A 23,732-nucleotide genomic window follows, 5' to 3' on the forward strand; every position below is an offset into this window, starting at 1 on the left:
TGTTTTGTTCCAAAAACATTACTGAGAGCATACATAGTTTCATTTAATTCGTTGTAAAAAGACAGGAATCTTTAAGGGATAAAATTTCACAAAACCAATATGAAATCCTCTCCCCTTAATAAACAGAACATTTGGCCTTTACAATAAAATTGAATATTGCAATAAAATTGAAAAATAAATGGATACAGAGTTTTACTGTTAATACAATTTTACAGTAACAGCTGCCAACTTCAAAGATCTTAGTTAGTTTTGTGAATAGTCGCTATCTTGAAATGTTTTATTGGTTGAGACCTACTAATAAACTCAACCAAACTATGTAAATATATTGTCTTTGTATCAAGTTTAGCCAGAAACTATTAAAAATTACAGCCGTTGTCATGTTCACAAGCTCACATATAGCCTGCGAAACATTTATATTGATTCACACTATAGCATAAGCACATGAATTTATATAATTTTTTATATTAAGATGGTTTTGGCTTCTAACTAGAGAAATGCAAAATTCTTCCAAAAATCATAAGGGTGGTTGTAATGGCAGATTTCTATAAAATACATATGTTTAAATGGTATTTTAATTCTTCCTAGGAGTCAAGGAATAATCTTCTCAAATATCTGACCAAGAGTCCTGAAACATCATGAGCGAGTGTTCTGGCCATATTTATAATTGAGATTTGTAAGACTTTCAAACAGCTTTTCCAATACATCATGAAAGGCCAAAATATAAACACCTTTTTAGATGAATACAATAATTTTATTCCATTATAAAAATGAACTGCTGCTTACCTACAAAATCAACATTAAATATATGTACAAATATTAATCTGTAATTTACATACAAATCTAAGACATATATAATAAATCTTTTGTAAACTAGAGAAGCAAAATAAAATCTTTTTATTTTATATACTTTAAAATTTTAACAGTGTAATTTGTACTTTATGTTACATAGGCGTACGTTAGTCATATATACTAAAACCAGTAATAAAATTAAAATTAATTAAGTTCATCTAAAACATTAAAAATAATACTCATTCTATTACCCAACAAAATAATGCTATAAGAGAAAAAATACGGATGGTATTTAAGTCTATGTTAAATCAAGCAACATTTTATTAGCAAGATATTTAAAACGTATACAATGTGAGGGATAAAATATAATTCCAGAGATATAAGTAATATTTAAATGAATCATTTATGATTGTGTGAATATTTTTATGAATAAAAATAAATATATTCTTTTATAAGTTCAACAATGAGAAAAATATTTGATTTTGAAATCTATGTTTCATTGGTTAGCAAAAATAATGATAGTTGCTAACTAATTATTGATAACATACGAATAACCAAATGTTTGACCTCACATTACAATTCCAAATGCATGAATTTAAAAACAGATAAATTTTCAGAGTAAACTTGACAGCATAGTGGCAGTAGTAGCATATCATTACTAAAGAATCATGCACTGTTGTTAATGTGGATAGTTTAAATTACAAGAAATTCTAGTTTTCCACTCTATTTCTGCAGCTGTGAAATTACAGCTTGGTCATACAGAAAGTGAAGTAGCTGTGTCAGAGAGGAAGTGATGTAAAAGGCCGCTGCGACTGGTCCGGTATTTCTCTGAACATCCTTGTTCCGTTCGCCAGACTGGATTCTTTATCTCTCAAGTCATAGCTGAAACTTTAAAAAACATTTGACATTTTAGCATTCAATCATTTTTAACAGAATAATGTACTACAGAAAACTGTTATTGTTGTACCATGAATGACATAACTTGGTGTTGTAATCATAGTAGAGGTTAACAATTAATTGGTGATAAGTGGACCTATATGGACGTCTACACCATGCACAAGCTGCAGTGACAAAGAGGAAGCTAGTTCAGTACTGTCACTTGTCCCTAGCCAATAAACTAAAAATATAAGATTAGACACAACATCTTCTCTCCTCTACCATGTGGAGAGAAGGTAAAATAAATTCTCAAGAGTTAGTGGTTTAGTAGAAAGAAAGGAGAGGTTATCATAAGCTAGTGCCACAGGGTAGACTCAGGGCCACAATAAGGTTGCCAGTTCTCAGGTCAGCATAGCATGATCCCCTTGCCTGACCACGGTTATTATCACAACTGAAGAACATATGCTTGGTAGTCCATGGCTCATTGGAGTGTGATAGTAAGATTAGGAAGGAAGGTGAGTGTACACCTATTTGCTATTTCAATTTCCTAAGTCTGAAATATTTACATTGGGAGTGCCACTTAAGCACTAAAACAGAATAAGTCCAAATGGCTGGTGGAACTCCTTAAACCACTGGTAAAATACCAACTGAGAATGATGTCTTTTTGTAGTTTTAGGGGTGTAGAGCAGTAGAGTATTAAGTATTTTAAAATAGAAATTACACAAGAAGTATAAAAAGTACTGCCAATTAACAATACAAATGATCTGTTTCTGTGGGATGTCTATAAAAGCAAATTAGTCTTCTCTTGGACTAATTTGTTTGTTAATCAGGTGAGAAATTAAATTTTCTGACAAAGACTGGTCAGTGGAAATTGGATGGTAATATATTCTTTCTTTTGAAATCACGCTGGAACAAGATAGGAATATGCCAGACATATATTGTATAACAGACTTTGCTGAAATTACATTCAAAATTTCAAGCCTAAAAGCTTATTTTATTCTCAAGATGTCCTGTGGACAAACATACAGATAATGGTAAAGAAAAGTCTTTTATCAGACAGGAAAAAAAATTGCCATCCTCCCACTGGATATACACTATCATCAAACTCATTCTTTTAAAAATGAAGTTTTATGAAAAATTTAAAATTTACAGGTGACATTTTTTTAGAGATCTTGTGGATAGTTATACTATGCAAACCAAATAAGCCAAATCCCAAAAAAAGATATGTTCATCATCAAACATGCTGTTGTCTATATAGAAATGAAGTTACAAGCTATATTAACTCCTAAGTTCATAGCTCAATTCGTTCTTCAGTTATCCAGTGAAGAACACACAAAGGGCAAATAGACAAACAAGGAATTTTGCCAGAATGCTTAGTGATAGCTAAGTATAATATACAAAATTTCAAGTTTTTAATTCAATTCATTCTTGAGATATCACCCTGGCGTAGCTATGGTAAGAAGGGTTAATTCAATGCAAATGTTGAGTAGATGAGTCTGTGATGGCAACAGATTTCAGACTCTACAGTGAGTGGGACGTGAAATGGAGCTGAACTCAACATTCACATATCATCCCGTGTTATAAAATACCATGGATGAACATGCACCATCATCAAACTGTATATAAAAATAAACTGATACAATGGAGCATCAAAGGATCCAATAGAGCATAACAAGTGGAGTGAATCATCAAGCTTTAACTTCAGGCGTAAACAGGAGTTTCCCACACAACTAAAAGAAGGAGTACGCCTCCAGATCCCTCTCCAGATCCCTTCTCTACATACACTATACAATACAAGTGAAGATCTTTTAACTAGTGAGTTATATTCTTCCTTTATCATGGCGAAACCATTTTCATTTTGTCTCATAGTTAGTATTTTTTTTTTTAATAATTATTTTCAAATGTGATATTTTTAACATTATTTGTAGTTCTATAATAAAGATGAACTAAGTCTAACATATACAAATATGTATTATAACAATAAAATGATTATTTCATACCTTGTGTGGTGATTTGTAAAGCTAATGGTGTGCACTGGAGCGCTCTGGTGATCGTTAACGGAATCAAAAACACCATTGTAAATAAGAAGATCGTCTACTAGAATCTGGAAAATTAGTTACAGTATGGAATCAAGCTACATAATGAAAAAAACATATTTACAAATTAAAACTTACAAGAAAAACATATTGACTTTTAAATTACAATCCATGTATTGTATAATAGGAATAATTGCCAATCTGTCAATACTAAAGATGGAGGGAACAGCTGAACTGATTTCAATGGTTTTTGTGTGATTCATTTCATCCTCCAGTACATAGGCATATACCTGGAAAATTTTGAAATTTCCAGTAAAAACTGTAGTGAGTAACTAATTCATCTAAATAAAATTGGACAAAAAAGTAAAGAAATTATTATGTTTTCCATGATATAAAATATTAGTATTAACATTTTTTATGTTCTTTTAACACACAGTTGTTTATTAATAAATGTTGGGATTACATCATTTATGTTTGGAAACAAATTTTATAGTGTATTTAAAAATGCAGATGGCACAAACAATGGATATTTATAATTAATATAGTGTATGGCAGAAAGCCAAATACAGGGAGAGATTGATGATAACATTTGTAAGTAAATATAAAACCTCGACTGCCAAAAGGTAATGTTGCAGCTTTTTGACCAAGAGATCACAGTTTCATTTTTGTGCAAGTCAAAAAATGTAGCATATACAGCAGTGAATGATCGAAATTCAATATTTTGTATTAAAACTTTCATCAATAAATGTCAAGATATCAGACATTAAAACATAAAACAAAAGTATAATTTAAAACATTATTGTTCTACATACTTCCTCCATGAAAAAAAATGTTTAGGTGCATCTACATCCTCAAAAGGTTTTCTTCCAGCTTTAAAATGATCTGATAGCTTGTAAGCTATAGATGTTGCTTTTGGAATACCTCATTAAAACTATTTTATTTCTTTATAACATTGGAAATAATAGTTTTGAACTTACCCCAAATTCCTTCACCCCCCTGGAAGGAGTTTTTGTGTAGTTCCACAGTTTGATGACGGACACTGCAGTTGGTGTGTCAAAAACAATGTAGATTCTATTTCGCTGGAATGCAAACAAAATATGAGTAGTAATATTATTACACAGTTCAGAAATCCAGTTTGTACAAAATAAGGAATAACATTTGTATCATGGAAGTACACTGCAAATAATGCCAAAATATCTTAGTTGACAAACGTCCCAAAATACTTTAAACTAATTAGCACAATAACGGGTTAATCTTTTATTTAGCATCTATCCATTTAGATACATTATCCCATGTCTAATGTCATTAGCATATTTCACTTGCTATATACTGCCAGGAAAATAATTAAATATACAGATATGTTTCTATACAGCCAAAGTTAAACTGACCATTTCTTAAAAATACATTTATTGATTGGTACGATTTATACCAAAACTCTTAACAAATTTGGAAATGTATATTTCTCTTTTATTTATTTTGTATATTGTTGAAATTAAATTTTATTATTATTTTCTGACATATAAAAAAAACTATGATTTTTGCTACCATTTTTGGAAGAAAAGTGTTCCAAACTTCAAAAGTATTTAAATTTAGGAAAAAATACATTTAACATAAAAAATAGTAATTTTGTTTTACACAAAATCTGTAAGAAATTTTAATTACTGCCAGAAACTATTATAGAAAGTTTATTTATTTGGAATTAATTCTCTCAGAAAATAAAAATAAAAGTAAAATATATGTTTAGTAAAATTTAATGCTCTTACATATTTGCCTTTACACGTCATGTTCCTATAACACCCTATTCTAATTATATTACATTTGGCTATTTATATTAATTGGCTACATTTAGTACAACTGATACCATTAAAAAAATTACTTTGTATATGATTTATAGTTTCATGTTTAGTGTAGGTCTCTTGTAAAATAAGTATATATGAGTAATATAAACATCCTCCAAAGTACATCACTCCATCTCTATTCATAAGAAAGTTAATAGGTGGGGTGGGATCTTTAAGATGCCCGGTATTTTAGTAGATATAAGGTTTGATGTAAAATATGAAATTATTTAAATACTCTGTACGATTCAAAGTTAATTTAACTAACACGTAATAATGTTTCTATGTATTCATGGAGTCACAAATTAAGTGTATATGCAATATACAACCATAAACTCCCACCGCTTACACAGCAAGTAAACTCCAACACTCAGGTATCAACTCACCTCTCCTGGAAGGATTGGAGCAAGCCAAGAGTGGGACCCATCTGGAGAATTGTTGATACCATCAATAAGTTTCTCTGGAGTTCTGACATCATGTTCCATTCCTTCCAAGACACTGACACTTGGTGGATGCGCGCATACATCTGTCAAAACCACATTCAACATTAGTCAACAACATCTGTCTATCTGTTGTGTTACAGAGTTTTGATGTTAATAAATAAAATATTTTTCCTCTATCCTCTTGAGCTGACAAAACAGTTACTCCTGTACTTGCATGCAATGCCACATATGCAGTCAACAAATTATGGAAAATGGCAGCTAAAATTTCTTCAATTCTTCATTCCATACAATTACAATACAAGAACATTGAATGCTTTAGAAAATTGTTAACAAGACCTTTTGGCTCATTGGCCATAAGAGACAGGTAGATTCCCATTGCAATTCATTACAAAACTGATGGCACTGAAAGTGTTTCTGGAGCACCCTCAGCTCTGAAAACATTATACTGGTTTCACAGCTAATTTAGTATTACCCAAGTATTTGTTTACTTTAGTCAGAAATTTTATATAACTGCCAACACACAGTCTATGCTGCCCATGAGGCATTTCTTCTAATATTCATTTTATGAATATTGATAATGTGTATTGTATTTATTAATGTTTTTCTGTTTAATTTAAATAGCTGTTTTTATGTTTACATGAAGTATTAGGGAAATATGTCCCATGGATTCAAATGAATTTTCCTTGGATAATAGTCTTGCATACAATGTAAATGAGGTTCTCAAAAGAAACTGGAATTATTTGTTAAAAGTTGCATACTTTGCTTATTATAAAATAATCTTATCCCCTTCAAAATAATGGCCATTAAATTTTATATATTTTTCATCAATGATTCCATTGTCCAGTAGATGTTTTTAAAATCATCTTCAGTAAAGGACAACAGCTTCTTCTCAAACATGCGTTCTTTCATACCTCTCTATTCATGAATGGAAACAAAAAAGTTATACAAACCCAGGTCAGGTGTGTAAGGTGCGTGGGACAGCTATACCATGCCGTTTTTGTAAAAAACCTGCCATCAGAGATAGCTGTGTGTGCAGGTACATTGTAATGGTGAAAAAGCTGTACCTCTACGTTCAATCAATCAATCGGACACCTATGACCCCTTTTTTAATAAAATCCTCTTTTATAAACACTGTTGGACAGGAGCTATTATTCACAACTTAAAATGAATATAACAAATGTTTTGAGTACTGGGCTCACCAATTGGACTAATACAGCAAATTAAATAATTGAGATTATTTGAGGGGGACAATGTTATTTTGTAAAAAATAAAAAACATTTTTACATCCTTTTATATCACGCACGCACACTTTTAAGTTTCAGGATTTTTGTGTTCTGTGGTATGTGTTTGGCAAATGATGCGAAGGATCTCACAGAAAATTTGTCATTATCAAAGATTACAGTAGGCAAATTTCTATCAAATTTTAAATCCAGAATAAACTTTACAAAAAATTAAGAAGCTCGGTTTGCAAAGCAATTATATGCCTATCTTATATGCCTTACTGGAAGCAGATAGTGTGATGGGACTTCCAGAAGCATTGTACAGCTGCAGACCATTGAGACCAATGTAGTACAAATCTCCACAGCTAGAGAGCAGCACCAGTTCGAATACAAAGCCTTGAGGTAGTTCTGGAGGCTCATAGTCCAGTGTCATTCCTGAAACAGTGAAATATCTCACTGGATGGCTAATGCTGGAGGCACAGAGCTGAATATGGATTCTGGAAGAGTGCCAGATGCATTTGAAAAGTTTGAATGGGAGGGCTTAAAGAAGTGTGAATGTTTTTTTTTTTTTTTGGAAATGGTCAAAATAATTGTTAAGCATTAGCAAAGCCTCACTCGAGAGTATAGAAAAATTTCATTTCTGTCTGTCAGACTGTCTATGTGTTATCTGTCTTCTTGGGGGTGTGTGTCTATCTGTCAGTACACACAATATCCCAAAAAGAACTGACCTGAAAGATAGTCTTGAAATTGTGCATGAAGCTTAATTTCTGTATGAGTTCAATGATGGTGCATGTCACTCAATGGGATTTGGGTGGGCGTTAGTGAGTACTTTTACATTAATCTCATTGGTAACCTTGGTGGCAACGAGAAAATAGCAAAATAAATAAATTTGTAAACAAACTTAGTACACTCTTTAGAGGTTTTAAGATGTGATATTATCCCTAATTATCCCAGCACATACTAGATAATTTTGTGTTGACTTAGTGTGTAGACTTTTACTAGTGTGATATGAAATCCAATTGAACCAAAATGTTAATGTATCATGTGCCAAGATATCTTGAAAAATTCTGTAGACTAAATATTGCATGAAACTTTATTTAGATTACTATCTAAGTACAAATATTATCTCAGCATTCTTTTGATAATGTTCTACATTTGTTTATATCCTATCTTGCTGATCGCTCCAGTCTGTCTTCCAAAACGGATGTTTTACAGAAATTCTTCGTGTCACAAGGTGTACCCCAAGGCTCCATCCTGGGGCCTACTCTTTTCATACTGTATGAACAACCTCATTGGTCAGGGGGTCAGCAGTTATATGTTTGCTGACATTCTAGGTCTGAATGTTTGTAGTGACTTGGAAATTGATAATCAGAGATTACTGAATGAAACACTGGTGAGATTGTTGATTGGTGTGCAGCCAACAAACTTTTTTGAATCAAGATAAAATTATTGAAATTTATTTTAAATTTATTACTTGTAATAACAAAGATAATTTTAAATCCACCAAGTTTCTGGGGATCAATATTAAAGATATTTTAAGATGGGTTACTCATACTGAACATGTTACTACTCGAGTGACCAAGAGTTTATGTTAGTTAGTGTTAAAAAATAATGTATCTCTTGATTTCTTGCTAACTGTGTACTGTGCTCATATTTTTAGTCATTATGGAACTTCTTTATAGGGAAACTCTCTACCTGCCAAAAGACTCTTTATTTTACAAAAACAGGCTATCAGAATAATTTGTAATATTCCTATCTGTGAACATTTTAAACCGTATTTTATCAAACTTTGAGTTCTTACACTGCCATCTCTGTATATTTTATCTGTATCTGAAAAATAATATAAGTAGTTTTCAGGATCATACTGCTGTACATAATCATGACACTAGGAAAAAAAACATAGGCTAGATATTTTCAGTTATACAAAAAAGATATGTGTACATACAGCTTGACCAAGCAGAGCTTTCAGTATCAAGGTATTAAATACTATAATATTTTGCTATGTAATATTCTATCTCTGAACCAATGTATTAAAAAATATTATTAAAGAACTGTATCTACAGTGTAGAAGAAATTTTAGGCTTAAATGACTTTCTGACTAAAAACAACTAATGTACCCTAATATAAAAATCTTTTTACCTTTATCATACATTGTTAAAATAATGTAACCGACAAATCAAGCTTGTATTGTATTGTATTTTCAGATAGAGAAGAATGAGTTCTCTATGATGATGCATGTCCAACCATGGAATTTGACTTAGTGTCGTTGAAGCCTATCACTCAGTAGTCTAATACAATTTTTCTTTTATTTGCTGGAAAATGTAAAAATTTCTTTTCTGTACGTACCATTATCTGTCATTCAATCTGTCAACAACAAAATAAGCTATAGACTTTAAATTTTGTATTGAACCTCAGCGAAGCCTGTTAAACTGTTTTAATGTTACACAGTCTCCCTACACTGTTTTGACCGGTAAAGATTGAAACAATGCAAGTTCTCATTCTTGCAAGGTGACAAATGACTGATGCTGTTCCAATTATCCTAATAACCATCTTGAATATCTGACCTCTTCAAAACCTGTACACATCTGGTTCTCCCAAGGAGGTTTTTAACTTCTTGCCCCAGAGAACAAAACAAGTTGTTATCTTACCTCTGGGAGAGAGGACAAAGTCATCATTGGTAAAGGGAGAATCGCTGATTACTGCCACTAGAGGCAGCACTTGGGCCAAGCGATGGTGACAAGTTCCTGGAGCTTTGCGCAGCATGTGAACAGTTGGCTCAGAGTTGTCAAGGCGTAGCAGTAGTTTCTTTACCTGCAACCAACAAACAGTCATCTCTATGGGAACTCCAATCCCACACCAAGTTTTAAATTATATGAATCATCCTTCAACAAGTACAAAATTGCACCCTTTAATAATAATAAACAATACTCATAATAAATTAAATTGTTTAGCTCTTTTTCTGATTTGACTCACTAGAGAAGTTTAATACACATCTTTTAAAAATGTTGTTTGTGTGAAATTTGACTATTTGAAATCATATAGCCTAAATATGAATTCAAAATAAATAAATTCATAAATCCATTGTATTTGTTACATTAAGAACTAATTTTAATTTGTATCTTTGCTTTATGATATGAGAGCAAAAGATGTGCTTGTATGGGCACCAAACACTTACACAATGTCTGTCACTGATTCAAGATTTATAACACACATTATTGATATATTTATTTTTTTCCAATAATTTTATTTACTTAAGGATACTTTAAACCAAATGCTATTATTGTATCTTTCTACTACAACTACATTTTCTCTTACTCACTGTTGTTGCTGACTTTTCAAATACAATAAATACAGTTAACTACTTATTGTTTGTTACTTTTGTTTGTTATTGGTAAAGGTTGGTTGGTTTTTTAAAAAGGCTTCTTAAATCATTGTTTTACTTTGTTCTAGAAAAAATGTTGTTATTGTTCAATACCTCAAAAATATATAAATTTATTACAGTCTGTGACTGAAAATCGGTTTGTACAGAACTCACCCCACAGAAAGAGGTCTCTGGGGATTGGTTGTAGTTCCATATTACAACGGCAGAGATATGGAGGGGGGAAGGGAGGTGGAGGCGGAGGCAAGGTGGCGGTGAGTGGATAGGACAACTCCACATGTGATTCGGGTCTGTTGTTTCATTCTCATCATCCAACAACCTAGAACAATAAAAGCCACCAACACAGTTAAACACACACAAAATTAACTTCTCAGGAGTATTACGTCTGGAGCTGATATTAAACTGTGGATAAATACTTACCTTAATCCATTTTTTATTATATTTAAATTGTAAATTTCACAAAACATTATACAAACAAGTAAAAAGTAAAATTTAGAAAATAAATATAATTTTAATAACTGATTATTATAATAACTGAATTTTTAATTAATTTCAATGAGCTGCCATATTGTACTGGGTTGAGATAGAAAGCTCCAGTTTCCACTGTTCTTCTTTTATCAAGACCTTTCAACTGAGTTGTCACTTTATGGGTCTTTAAATTTAAACATTTTTAGCCATCCTCCCCCCCAAAATCTCATTTTGGGGAAATGGGCAAAGTTGTAACAGTGACTAAAAAGTTCACTTCTATTTCCTAGAAAGGTGTCCCGAGTTCCATCCATCCATCTTTATCCATCAAAAACTAAACAGGGTGTACCCATAGTTTTAACTCATATACAGTATATACAGTATATACACAGTGTTTCACTAGATATTGGCACAAATTTAGGATATGATAGTAGACACAAAAACAAGCAAAAAAGTTCATATAAACATGTATCCTATCTCGTTTCGTTTAGTGTCCATGTGTTTTTTTATTTTAAAAATTGTATCTCAGAACCCATTGGAGCAAATAATATAAAACTTGGCAGTTATGTTCAGCTAGTTAAAGGGAAAATAAAAATAAATTTAATAACTATTATCACTTTCCATTACAAAATGGTGGCATTTAAAATTGTTCTCTCGCAAATTTGTTGTTGCTCCTGGCTTGTATGCAGCTTTTAAGTGGTCATGCTCGCTTGTGTATTGACAGATTTTATTAAAACATGTATTGTTGGAAGTTTAATAAAATTTTAAAAATAGTTATTGCCCAATACATTTTTTACAACTATACGAGTTTCCATGTTATTTGACTTTAAATATTTTCAACAAATGCCATTTTGTTAATATTACAGAGAATAACACAATTTTTAAAAATTTTTCTTTGATGTATTCAAACCTATGTGTTGAATTTGATGTCCTTAACTTATATATTTCTAGAGATATTAATTTTTGCACAAAAATACAAAATTGTGGCTAGTGGCTAAACGATACATTTCTTCACCTATATTTATCACACATTTTTACTTGTAACAATGAATACTATCACCCACAGAAGTTTTTGACACCCTTCAGCGAACCCTGTATATATACAGGCAGATAGATTGGAGACCTACGAATGTGGATGGTATGACGATACAGGAAGATAAATGATCACCTAATCCTTAATGTGATGTTTGTGTTTCCCAGACTGATGGATCAAATCAGAAAAGATTCCCATGAACCTCGTAGGACAACCACTACAAGTAATGTGAAAACAGTCTTGAAAGGAAGCAATGACGGAGCCAGTGATGTTTTGTGGGTGCCCTCTTCTCAGCATTCTACTTCAAGCACTGAATGTGCATTTTCCTCGTCAATAGAAAAGTAAACAATAACCGAGTACACACTAATAAGAATTCAATTATAAAAATAAACCATTGTAATCACCTGTAGATATCAGAGTTGGAAGGAGCATGTGAACATGAAATTTGGCAAACATTAACTTGGTCACCTGTCTCGCCTAACACCTGAAAAACAAAATAAAAAACTACTGTAAGTATTAATAGTTATGTTAATGATTTTAAAAGTAAATCTCCACCTTAAAATGTTTTGAAGACTTAACTGCTAAAATAAATATGTAACACATCAGCATATAAAAAAAATGCAATATTTCTTCTGTTCCAACTTTACTTTGTCAGGTAACTAAAGAGCTAGTGAAAAAATCTTAAATGCAGCCAAAGAGCACATTCGATCTAATCATTTCAAAAACATAATTGGCAAATTTTAACCAATAAACTTACCTGGATCCCAGTGAGGCCAATAAGTTGACTGTGACCCCAATTTTCTAGAAGGGTTAGGGTAAGAGATTTCCGGCACAATACGGCACCTGTAGTCATTTTTGTACCAGCTGGTGCACACGTTAGTGGTCTTACATCCTAACAAAAACATTAATTTAGTCATAATACACTTTATCTAGTTAAACAAAAATATTAAAAATGTCAAGCCTTCTACTGGAATTAACTTTTTCTTTCTACACAAAAATATCAATCACTCTTGAGACAAGAGTTTTTTGGAATATGACACTGGAGTGATGGTATTCTAACAGTTCTCTTATTTTTTTAGAATTGGTGAATTGGAACTGTTAATGTAATTACTTTAATACCTTAAATTTATTTATTAGATGAGATTAATTATGTCATAAAATACTGGCCGTTAGGGGCCTCTCTGTAAACTCTGTAGGGTTAGCTGAAGAATGGTGACATTGAGTTCACTGTCAAATACTCTACTATAGTGAAAATCACGTACCCCTAGACTGGCTGTCAGGGGCCTCTCTGGCAAACTCTGCAGGAGAGGCTGATGACAGGCATCGTTGAGCACACTATCAAAAGCATCATCGTGCCGTGAAACTCTCTCCAAGATTTCTTCATCTGTCGTAAATAGTATTGTCTGTTGAAAAGATAGATATATGTTATCACTTACTTCTGAATTGAGTTATTCCATGTACTTAACAACATGCTAAGTAGTCTTATTATAATGGTTTACCTTGCCTTTGAAGATCCGGAAGTGTTATTGATTTTTTGAGATAATATGTTTCATTGCACCTGTAGCATATTTATAGACCAAAGCGTTGAATATATTTAAACTTGTATAGCATTAATTGCAGAAGAAAATGTTACAATTAAAAAAAAAACCAACACCACTTCTAGATCTCAAAAGGCAAGATAAACTATTCATAATAACATTTAACAAGCCTGGACACTAATAACCCAATATATTAATTCTCTAGTGTGCTAAATAATCTATTGGATTAAACGATTTGGACAAGTGATGAAGTTGAAGGAGGATAGGATGTGACAGTAGTAGTAAATTATCTTAAGATCTGGATAATGATGATAAACATGAAGTAGGGCCTTTTCTGAGTAGAATTAGTTATATAAGGGATCAAGATGGAACCTTAATTCTATATGTGTACTAAATAAGAAAGGACTGTATTTACTGCAATATTCTTTTTAGATTGGCTAAAATGGGTAAAAAGGATAATATTCTGAGTTAAATTTACATTCTATGGGTAAATATGTAAAGATCTAAAGGCCCTTACGACATTACACTGCCAAGGAAGTGCAACAATTTGCGACACCAGTGGCAGAATTATGACTAATCATTGATTCTTATATAGCTATTACACTAGAACATTGGCTACTATCTGGATGCTGTGTTCATACACCACATATGGACATGCTTTGTATCATATAGACCATATTATCAAAGGTAGCTATCGTAATCCTTTACTGTGTACTACACTATCAAATAACTCGTTTTAATATACTTTCGGACTCAAGTTTTTTTTTTAAATAATACAGAAAAACTTGTTGTCTCAATGAAGTACTTGAATTTAAAAATGTAGCCTACTCACATCTCCAAAGGCATCTGTACTACCAAGAATTCCTCCACAAGCACGAGCAATTTCACCTTGAAAAATCAGCTGTTCGTCCAACGTTATCCTCATATCCTTGGCTCCTCTATAGGAGTGTATCCTTGACTTATTGTAGTTCTGAAAAAACAACACTGTTCATCATGAAAAACACAACAAAGTGAAAAACATCCACAGAGAAAAATGTTAATGTCTATATAATAAAGTTACCAGTTAATTCAAATTGCATCATTTTCACTTCTGACAGAAATAAAGTTATTTTAGATATTTTTATCAAGAACCCCTCCTCTTCTACGATTTTAAAATCATAGTAAGAAATTAAATGTATGAGTAAGGGTGCTTTGTATACTCCCGTTCATATTTGCGATCAACATATCACTAAAAACAAATATGTTAACCTAGTAACCAACTGTAGTAAGCTTCATACTGATCTAATTTTAATCAATAGTTAGCTAAATTGACGTTTATGTTATCACATAGTTTTTAATAACAATCTCATTATACAGAAACAATAGGTTTTAATATACAATAAAACCTATAACATCCAGTCTAACATTTGAAAGTGATTTGAAGAACCTAAGTTAACACCTTCATTGTGACATGAATCATATACAAACTTTAGAACAGTCGGAATAGTAGTAAGTTGCATCCACCACAGTTAATATGTAATTATAATTAAAGCACTACTGATTTGTGAAGGCACTACATAATAAATAATGAAAACATTGAAATGCTTATGCTAGAAATGTTTCCCATAAAAAATTATAAATTTTACAAAGTTCACACTTCAAACTTTAAAACTAAACTAATACACAGAGTATTTTTATTTTAGCAGTTACATTATGTGCAATTAAATACAACTTGAACGGGTTTAACTTGTCTTAAATGATGTGTCTAGTTACATTACAATGTACATAACCTAACTTACTCACCCAGATCCGTATCATAGCTAAAGTCTCTCGCTGTTGGAAGGTAATGCTGATTCGGTGGTGTTTGCCCTCCGTGAACGGTGTTAGCCATAGATGCATGTCATCTCTGGTTCTATTGACTTTGTCCAAGAGGTTCGTCACCACCCGTGGGTCTTTGTTGTACTCTGGTAGCACATTTATATCAGCTGGTTCTGCTGTTATCTACGACAAATAATCTACATATATCAGATGATACACATAATCATTAGACATCAAAATAACAAACAGTGAAGCAGTCAGAACAGTTTTCTGATTTTCAATATATAAAATTTTAAATCAAATTCTGTCTGGGCTTAAGATACAGAAAAAAAGCGGAATAAAAAATTAATCCATTCACAGTGATAACAAAAAAAGGTTACAACATTATCAGAGTTTGACTTCAAACACTTCAATGACTTGCTATGTTGAAGGAATTGTACTATTCTTGTTCCAAACATATCTTATTTATTGATTCAAATTAAGATTCAGACACGGAATTGAAATAAATGGACTTATAAAAATAATTCTGTTAAAATATCTTGTACAGAAATTAAGAGTTTGTTGGGTAAGCATTTTTTTAGGATCATAAACATACTTAATAAAAATTCATTGCATTGATAATAGATAGTCAAAAATGAAAGAATTTGAATATTTTACAAGAGGAAAAGTTTCAGAAAGCCAACCTCAAGACAGTTTACAATGAATTTAATTTTTCAAGGATTTTCGTAGATGTAAAATTTGAAACAAATACTTCAAGTTTAAGGTAAATGTGATAATTAGTTTACAAAAAATATAACACTAAATACAGTAGATTGTTGGTTTGTACTTCACAATGAATATCCAGATTAAAAAGATTATCAAGTCTCAAATACTCAGAGAAAAAAATTCTGTTCTATTTTTGTTCCCCTTCATATTACTATCGATTACAAGTACAAACATTTTTTAGAATATTTATTTACTGATGTTATTTTTAATTCGTATGTGATTCCATTTATATTATTACATTTAGTACTTATGTTTGTGGAATCATTGTGGCACAAAATTGAGTAATCAATATTACTAGTGTTAAGTATGTCATTGTTACATAACTATTATTAATTAGAATGAAAAAAAAAACATTAGCAAGTAACCACCACACAAAACAGAACATAATCCTCATTTGATTGCTGTATTCCTAGCTTGAATTGGTGGCTTTTTAATTTGTTTCTTATTACTCTAATTATTAGAATTTTCCTGATTTATTTGGACAAAAACTTTCTTTGTTCTGAATATCACTAGAAATAATGAATTTCTGATGTATGTAACGGTTCTGAATGTCTAATATTACTGTTTAAATTTTGCACCTTAACATTAATAAACAAGGATTGTTTTGCATTGTATATAGCATTATAGAACTACAGCTGCACAGTAATTACAGCAAAACCACCAATGTGTAATCACTATTCCATGACTCTGTACCTGAGCCACCTTGGCCAGCCGTCCACTGATGGTGAACACCTCAACACCGTTGAGTCCCATGTAGTGTCTATCCCCCCAGGTGGAAGTGATGTCTAACTCCAGTCTACTACCACTAGGCAACTCTGGGATCACAAAATCCACTGGAGGTGCCTTTGTCTGACTGGAAGTGTTGGAGGTCTCCAGCCAGCTCTTATGGGGAAGACGGGAACTCTCTACAATGGGAGACTCCAGATTGTCGCCCGAGCCCAGCAGAAAGTCTTCTGGAACTACAAACATAAGTCAGTTTTTGTTACATTTGATTTTGAAATCCATCTGAGAATATCACCTGAATTCTGCATTACTGTTGGTTTGGCTCAGTGGTTAATGAGTAAGGCTGGTAACTGAAGGGATGATATTCGGTCCTTCTGCTGGATCAACTCAATGTATTATAAAGGTTACAAATGGTTATGAATAGAAAATAAAACTACCCCACATCACCCCATTATGCAAGATTTCCCAACTCACAAAGTCAAAACCCTACCCTTGTGCTCAGCTTCCCACTTGATTAAATATGAATATGTGTCCAAAACCAGTTGGAAGACATCCTGAGAAAACTTTGAGGGTTGGTCTTATAATCTTTGACCAAACAAATGGATGAACATTTCTCAGAAATAATGGATGTTACTGGATCGTTTCGAACAAGGTACTTCACAGACACAATTTGTGGAAGTATACTGTGGTAGCATGACTCAAACTATAGAACACAAAGTTAATGACTGCCTCTTATGGCTTTATCTGGACAGTTTGGCTGGACTGCATATGCTGAGTTATGTTTCTAAAGATAGTTCTAAAGCTTTTGGACTTAGCTTTGTGTGGGAGAGTTAGCTGCATTTTTTTCTCTTACCCCATGACTCAAGTAATATGTGTACTAAAACAATTTTAATATTAACTTAATTTTATTCTTTATTGGTTTCTAGACAAGAATGGTTGATTATACAAACAATACAATATATAAATGATTATATCACAGTTAAATCAACCATTTGCAAAATTAAAACGTAATCAATTTTTAATAGAAACTTTATTTTTTAACACAAATAGAGAGAAATCAGAGACGACGCACTTTCATTTCTTTGTGAAATCCGTCCTCTGTGCCTCCGGTTGAACAGATTCAAAGAGCTCCATGATTCTTCAAGGCTGATCTGATTGCTCTGGTTGGGTTCAGTCCTGGTTGTCACCTGGTTGTGGTCATCCAAAGGGATTCCACAGGCCTCACTTCTTGGGGATACAACTGGAGTCGTAGACACAGCTCTTCTCCCATATCGAGCGGAGCCTGCAACAATTGTGTTCGTGCTTAAAAATATCATTTTTGATCACTTACTGACCTTTTAATTACTCTATCATACTTCCTTTATTTTTATATTTTTTTTAGCCATCTGTTTTTGCAAAATAGATGGCTTGAGAAAGAAATGTGTGTAAGACTTGGATGACTGTTCACCTCTATAAAATAAATGGGATGAGAATGGGATTTCCCTGTACAAGTTCTGTATTTTACATACATTATATAGAATCTGTATATTCTTGAATCTAAATATCCTTATTTTGGATGTTGAAATGCACTAGTTAAACCTGTTTTCCAAACACTGAAGATTAACTTATTAAATCTTAATTACATCAGCATTTTTACTCAAATTTAGACCTGATGGTTGAAATTTAATATCACTTACCTTCTCTCCGTGGTGGGATGTTATCATCTAACTGCAGGCCCAGTAGTGACTTCTTGATGGGTGAAGTGTCAATGCGCCCTGGCGTGGTGATTGCCCTTCGTTCAGTCACATCAACACGGTCACTGGGTATTCCTGGACGCCATGACTGTGGCCTCGGCTTGGCCAAGCTTCTAAAAAATACAGTTAATTATGACCTTTCTTTCATATTTCCATTGAAATAAACAAAAAAATAAGGAATAAGGATATATAGAGGGAGGAGAGGAAACTATATAAAAGGTAGTGGCAATCACAAACTTGGCTATTATCTTCTTGATAACTTGGAGTTGGAAGGTTCAAACTCAATAAGTCTGTCCTTGAAGATAAACTGACATTAAACCAATTCACCATGCTCAACCAGATGACTATAATATTGGGTGTAACACTGTCATTGTACTTTTGAGACAGCCCAAGGCAACAAAACAGATATGAAATAACTGTTTATAGGGCAACTAGCAAGAAAAGCTTGGATTATTCTTTCGTGAAAATTAGTGTTGAGTGGAACTAAATTAAAATAAACAATGTATTTTTTTACATTACAACAGTAAAATTATTTATTGATCCAGATAAAATGAATATTTAGTTTAATTACTAAATAAAAATTGGAGGTTACAAATAACCAGGGTGGTTATAACATTTTATAAATTAAATGAACAGACTGCAGCTTTCAAATCGAGGTTGCAGTATACTAAGCGGCCAACACCACAATCAAATCATGATTATCGAATCATCGATATTTATGAGTATCAAATCCTTGATATTCTGAATACTGAAAACAAAATATCAAACCAAATTATGTAATAGGTACTTCAAATAACAACATACTTCTGCTGGTTTCAAATCTTAAAAATTAATATATTAACGGAAAATAAAAAACTATATATGATATCTATATTTATAAAATGTTATACACAAAACAATGTCACATTTATTAACTTATTACTATTTTATAGCTAAACATGTCTGACTCCTTGTCATACAAAGAACACATACATCATCATTGTACTTGCCGCCATTAGCCAAATACCAAACACATGATTTTAATTATGAATACTAATTATAGATCAAATTTTGTATTCGATAGTTTCAATATTTCTAATCGATAATCAAGATTTGATTGTGGTGGTAACCGCTTATTATAATGCAGCGCAAATTTATTTCTGGATATTAAATTTGAATTGAAATAGTCTATTAAATTTTCAGGCTTAATGGTGCTGAAACAAAGTTTAGAATTGTGTCCAAAAATTTAGCTCTTAACACAGGTACAGTTTATTGAGTAGAGTAAGTACTGTGATTAGAGAATTATTTTCTCAATATTCCAATAACAATACCAAATCCACTGATATTGGCAATTCCTAGCCAGTTAACATGAAACACTGTTTAGTTCTACATAACTTAAAAAGGAATGAGATTATTTTTTAATTTTAAAACGTTTACAACATTTTTAAATATTAATATGCTAACTTTGAATTGTTTTGATAAAAAAGTAAGCTAAATTGTATAGAAACAACATTTTTCTGAGAGACAAGTTAATAAGTTAGATATTTGAAGAAAATATTAAATATCATAATATTGATTTTTTAAACATAAATTAATTTAAGTGGTTATAAGTTAATTTAATATTCTAAAATCTAAATTAATTATTCAAGAAATGTACTTTCAGTTTGTTTTTGATAATGAAGTTTGTGTTTGAAAGTAACAGAATTATTTAGATATTTACCATTGTAAGTGGAAAAAATACTGTTTAACTACCTATTTCTAAGATCCTCAGTTTGTCTATTCTTCAGGTGGATAATTAACCTAACATTATAAACTATATTATAAACATAAGCAAGTAAACAAAATTATACCAAGCATTGTTACTTACAGGAGTCAGGAATCACAACATATGTGTTTGTGTATCAAATTTATACAAACATGTCTAAAAAATGCACTTAATAAAACTAACATTATTTTATACGATTAAATTAAATAAAAGACACAGGTAATAATGTCTGCTCAAAAGTGTAATACAGTAAATTTAATATATGTTCATATGATGATACTGTATACACAAAAAGTATATTATGGTATAAATTAGTATTTTAGTTAACTTACCTGGTCAATTCTTCCAACCATATGGGTAATTTACTAGCAGAAGACTGTTCAATTATATCAACAACATTTGACATTTTAATCAATATCTTAATTATTATCTACTTTAGTGCAAATTTCAATTTAAAAATTTGCATACTGAAAATAGGAAACCAAGTTACAATAACCTTTTTTCATTGAACAGTTCAAAGCGGCCTTATAAAATATAGAACTTGGTCTGATTAAATAACATTCTAGGAAATTTCCATTAATGGTCTAACGACCAGCTTAATATATGATCACAGCAGCTAGGATTAATTCATACAAATTCCACTAAAAAATACTTCACACCGATTGTTTATTAGAGCTGTTGTCATAGCAACTAGTAAAGCAAGCAACTACTACGGAGACTGCAGGCTGAGTGCAGGCAGGCTGCTTTACGCAATCATACATGCATATTATAGATTAATCACCAATCAGAATACAGTGAGCAACCCTACGTTTTAGCAAGGCTTTTACGTAGCCTTGCTTCTTCAAACTGATTATTTGTTCTCTGCTTAACTATGTAGATTGATATATAATCAAAGGCAAGGGTCACAAACCTGACCAATATGGTCAAAAGTGCCGGTCTTCGTTTAATATATGTTTAATGTACAACACATATAAATAGAATAAACTAATTTCGCGATAGTTCAGGTCGGAGGGAGATCCAGTCTTTCAAAACTGTAAGTTGACAGTATATTAAAGTTGAGCTCTTTCGGCAGATGTTTAGACAATAGACATTGAGTCTACGATAATAACGATTAAGGTAATGGGAGACATCTATGATCTGTAGACCGTTTGTGAAGGGCAATTGGTACATTCTTTGTCTTTTCGCATATTGCATTCTCTTTAAAATACACAAATTGGCCTTCTTATCAAGGCTAACGGAGACCGCAGAAACTTTGTAAATCAACGGGAGTCTTCTACTACAATTAATTGCTCTATTTCATTGGTAACATAGTTTCATGTTTAAATATTGCGACTCCTCCGTTGCTCATGGTTAGTCTACACACAAACACTGATGCTATATAAGTGAGATGTAGTGATTTAGCCAAACGTTTATCAAAGTCTTCTCATCCTGATAGATATCTAAGAAATTAATAATTGTGTCAGGAGATATAGAATTTAGGATGTGATACAATTTTAATACGATGTGTATTTTGATGAAAGATTCTCAATTAGTTGATATTTCCTGTTTGAATTTACGAACTGTTTCAAACACAGGGAGAATAAGTGTCTAGGTTAGTAAAAACTGCACTAAATTACTTTAGTTGATAGAAGTTGGGTTAATACTTACCGCTTCTAAACTATCATAAGCTTTGAATAGGTTGGTTAATAAGGGCCAAGCTTTATAATTACTGCAATACTGCTACTTTATCTGACACCTGCAGCATTTTCATCTAATATGTAGAACTTAAAATGGATTCAAAATATTTCACTTGTAAACTGTGTCTAACTCAGATATGCCAGCAGTATTAAAATATTTAGGAAGAAAATACAACTTATAATAAATTATGGTCTATTGTTATTGATTATAATAGTGGCATTTCAATTCAATAAAGTTATTAATATTTGTGATATTATATTCGTGCCTAAGTGGAAATGATGGTTTTCATAATCAAACAATTTAATCTGCATCATGAATTTTTGTAACAAGGCTATTGATAAATCTACAACTTTACTGCATTCGGTTTAATGACAAATACTTGATATATTAGAGATCTGATAGAGATCTTGAAGTTGAATCTGTGTTTGGCTTCGCATTCTGACAGTATAGGCTGTAGTAAAAAAGTATTAGGAGAAAAAAATAGTTAGAAGTTGCCCTGAAAACATCTGGTTAAGAAAAGGTGTTAAAATCTCAAAAAAGGGTAGATTGACGGACGGTGATTGTAGACACGAGCTCCTCCCGTTTGTCTTCAATGGGGTGATCGTGACAGGCGGAGAGAAAAAGTGGGGATGGAGGGGCCCCTCCTGCCAACTAGAGATAGCCCGCGTATTAGAATAGTGGAATAAGCAGTCCGCGCGTTCTCGCTCTGTACTCCTCTGAATTTAATAGAGCCTGGTGGTGTAATATGTATATGTATAAATGTAATATATATATTACATTTTCAAAGCTGGATGCTGCAGGATGCAGCGCAATTAAATTTATTTCATTGAACCGTGATTTTACAACGTAATTAATGGCAGGCAATTACTCTTGTCTACATACAAATAAACCAATACAACGGAGTATCGAAATACCAAAAAAGACGTAAGGAAGTCTAATGTAACAAAGTAACTTCGTTACATTCAGTGGCGTAGCTATAAAACATTCGAGGGTGGATTAAACATCCAGGAGGATTAAAAAGAGCCCTACTTAGCATAGTAGTTAAAGAATTTACCTTCAGGGTCTCCAAACACAAAATCAAAAATTATGTTGAGTTTTTTAATTGCATCTTTCGTATTAAAATGTAAACCAATAAAATTGTTTCGTAACATTATATTTGGTTCATTGCATTTTCCAACTGCCTTAATCAAATAAATATAATTTGTAGGTTACATTACTATTAGTTAGAAATTATTCGATAATTTCCATGTACTATAGATCAGATCAGCATTATAATCGCGTACGCCAGACGACACAAAATGACACTTATCAGGCTTGGTCGAAGTTGCATGCACAATTTCAAGTCTATAGCTTATTTCTCGATAACTGGATATGGTTATAATTTATATTTATGGCATTTTATGTATACTGAATTAGCTTTAGACTTTGAAAATTATATAATGTGTTTTTTATTCAAATTTGTTTTATTAAAGCTTAGTTTAAATGGGTTGATTTATCGTATTTGAATTTATTTGTTAATTTCATTTGCTTGAGTGTTGTTTTTCTTTTGTTTTTCTAAGAAAGTTGGAGCCTCTACACAGGCAGTTCCTTGCCTTTTGAGGTCCTATTTTGTTTTCTTGAATTTTGTTTATTGATGTAGGCCTACCCTAGCTGTATTAAAATAAAAAAAGACATGTTCA

General features: G+C 31.9%; 1 protein-coding gene across 3 annotated transcripts; it reads right to left on the reverse strand.

Annotated features, from left to right (window-relative positions):
* Positions 1–875: 875 nt before the first annotated feature.
* LOC124354510 (katanin-interacting protein-like) lies at positions 876–21,038 on the reverse strand. Of its 3 annotated transcripts, none has more exons than XM_046805026.1 (16): positions 20,709–21,038; positions 18,576–18,745; positions 17,972–18,181; positions 16,870–17,135; positions 15,397–15,594; positions 14,447–14,584; positions 13,339–13,479; positions 12,834–12,968; positions 12,481–12,560; positions 10,735–10,897; positions 9,848–10,010; positions 7,482–7,634; positions 5,923–6,062; positions 4,679–4,780; positions 3,666–3,769; positions 876–1,671 (listed from the first exon to the last, which is right to left on the reverse strand). In XM_046805026.1, the coding sequence occupies exons 1-16, from the start codon at positions 20,780–20,782 to the stop codon at positions 1,569–1,571; spliced, it is 2,340 nt and encodes a 779-aa protein (XP_046660982.1). In that variant the 5' UTR covers positions 20,783–21,038; the 3' UTR covers positions 876–1,568. The 3 variants fall into 3 exon arrangements, with proteins under 3 accessions (XP_046660982.1, XP_046660981.1, XP_046660983.1); XM_046805025.1 differs by having other exon boundaries at positions 876–1,677; XM_046805027.1 differs by lacking the exon at positions 13,339–13,479 and having other exon boundaries at positions 876–1,677.
* Between the last annotated feature and the right edge of the window lie 2,694 nt (positions 21,039–23,732).

This window comes from Homalodisca vitripennis, chromosome 2, assembly GCF_021130785.1.
Source record: "Homalodisca vitripennis isolate AUS2020 chromosome 2, UT_GWSS_2.1, whole genome shotgun sequence".
Classification (NCBI taxonomy): Eukaryota; Metazoa; Arthropoda; class Insecta; order Hemiptera; family Cicadellidae; genus Homalodisca; species Homalodisca vitripennis.

Bases quoted from the DNA above. Each gene is read 5' to 3' on its own strand.
- LOC124354510 (XM_046805025.1), bottom strand. From the start codon at position 20,782: ATGTCAAATGTTGTTGATATAATTGAACAGTCTTCTGCTAGTAAATTA. The intron at 10,898-12,480 runs GTGATTACAATG...TTATTGTTCTAG, and splicing joins TCCAACTCTGATATCTACAG to GTTGTTGGATGATGAGAATG. The intron at 10,011-10,734 runs GTGAGTTCTGTA...TGTTGGTTGCAG, and splicing joins CAGAGACCTCTTTCTGTGGG to GTAAAGAAACTACTGCTACG.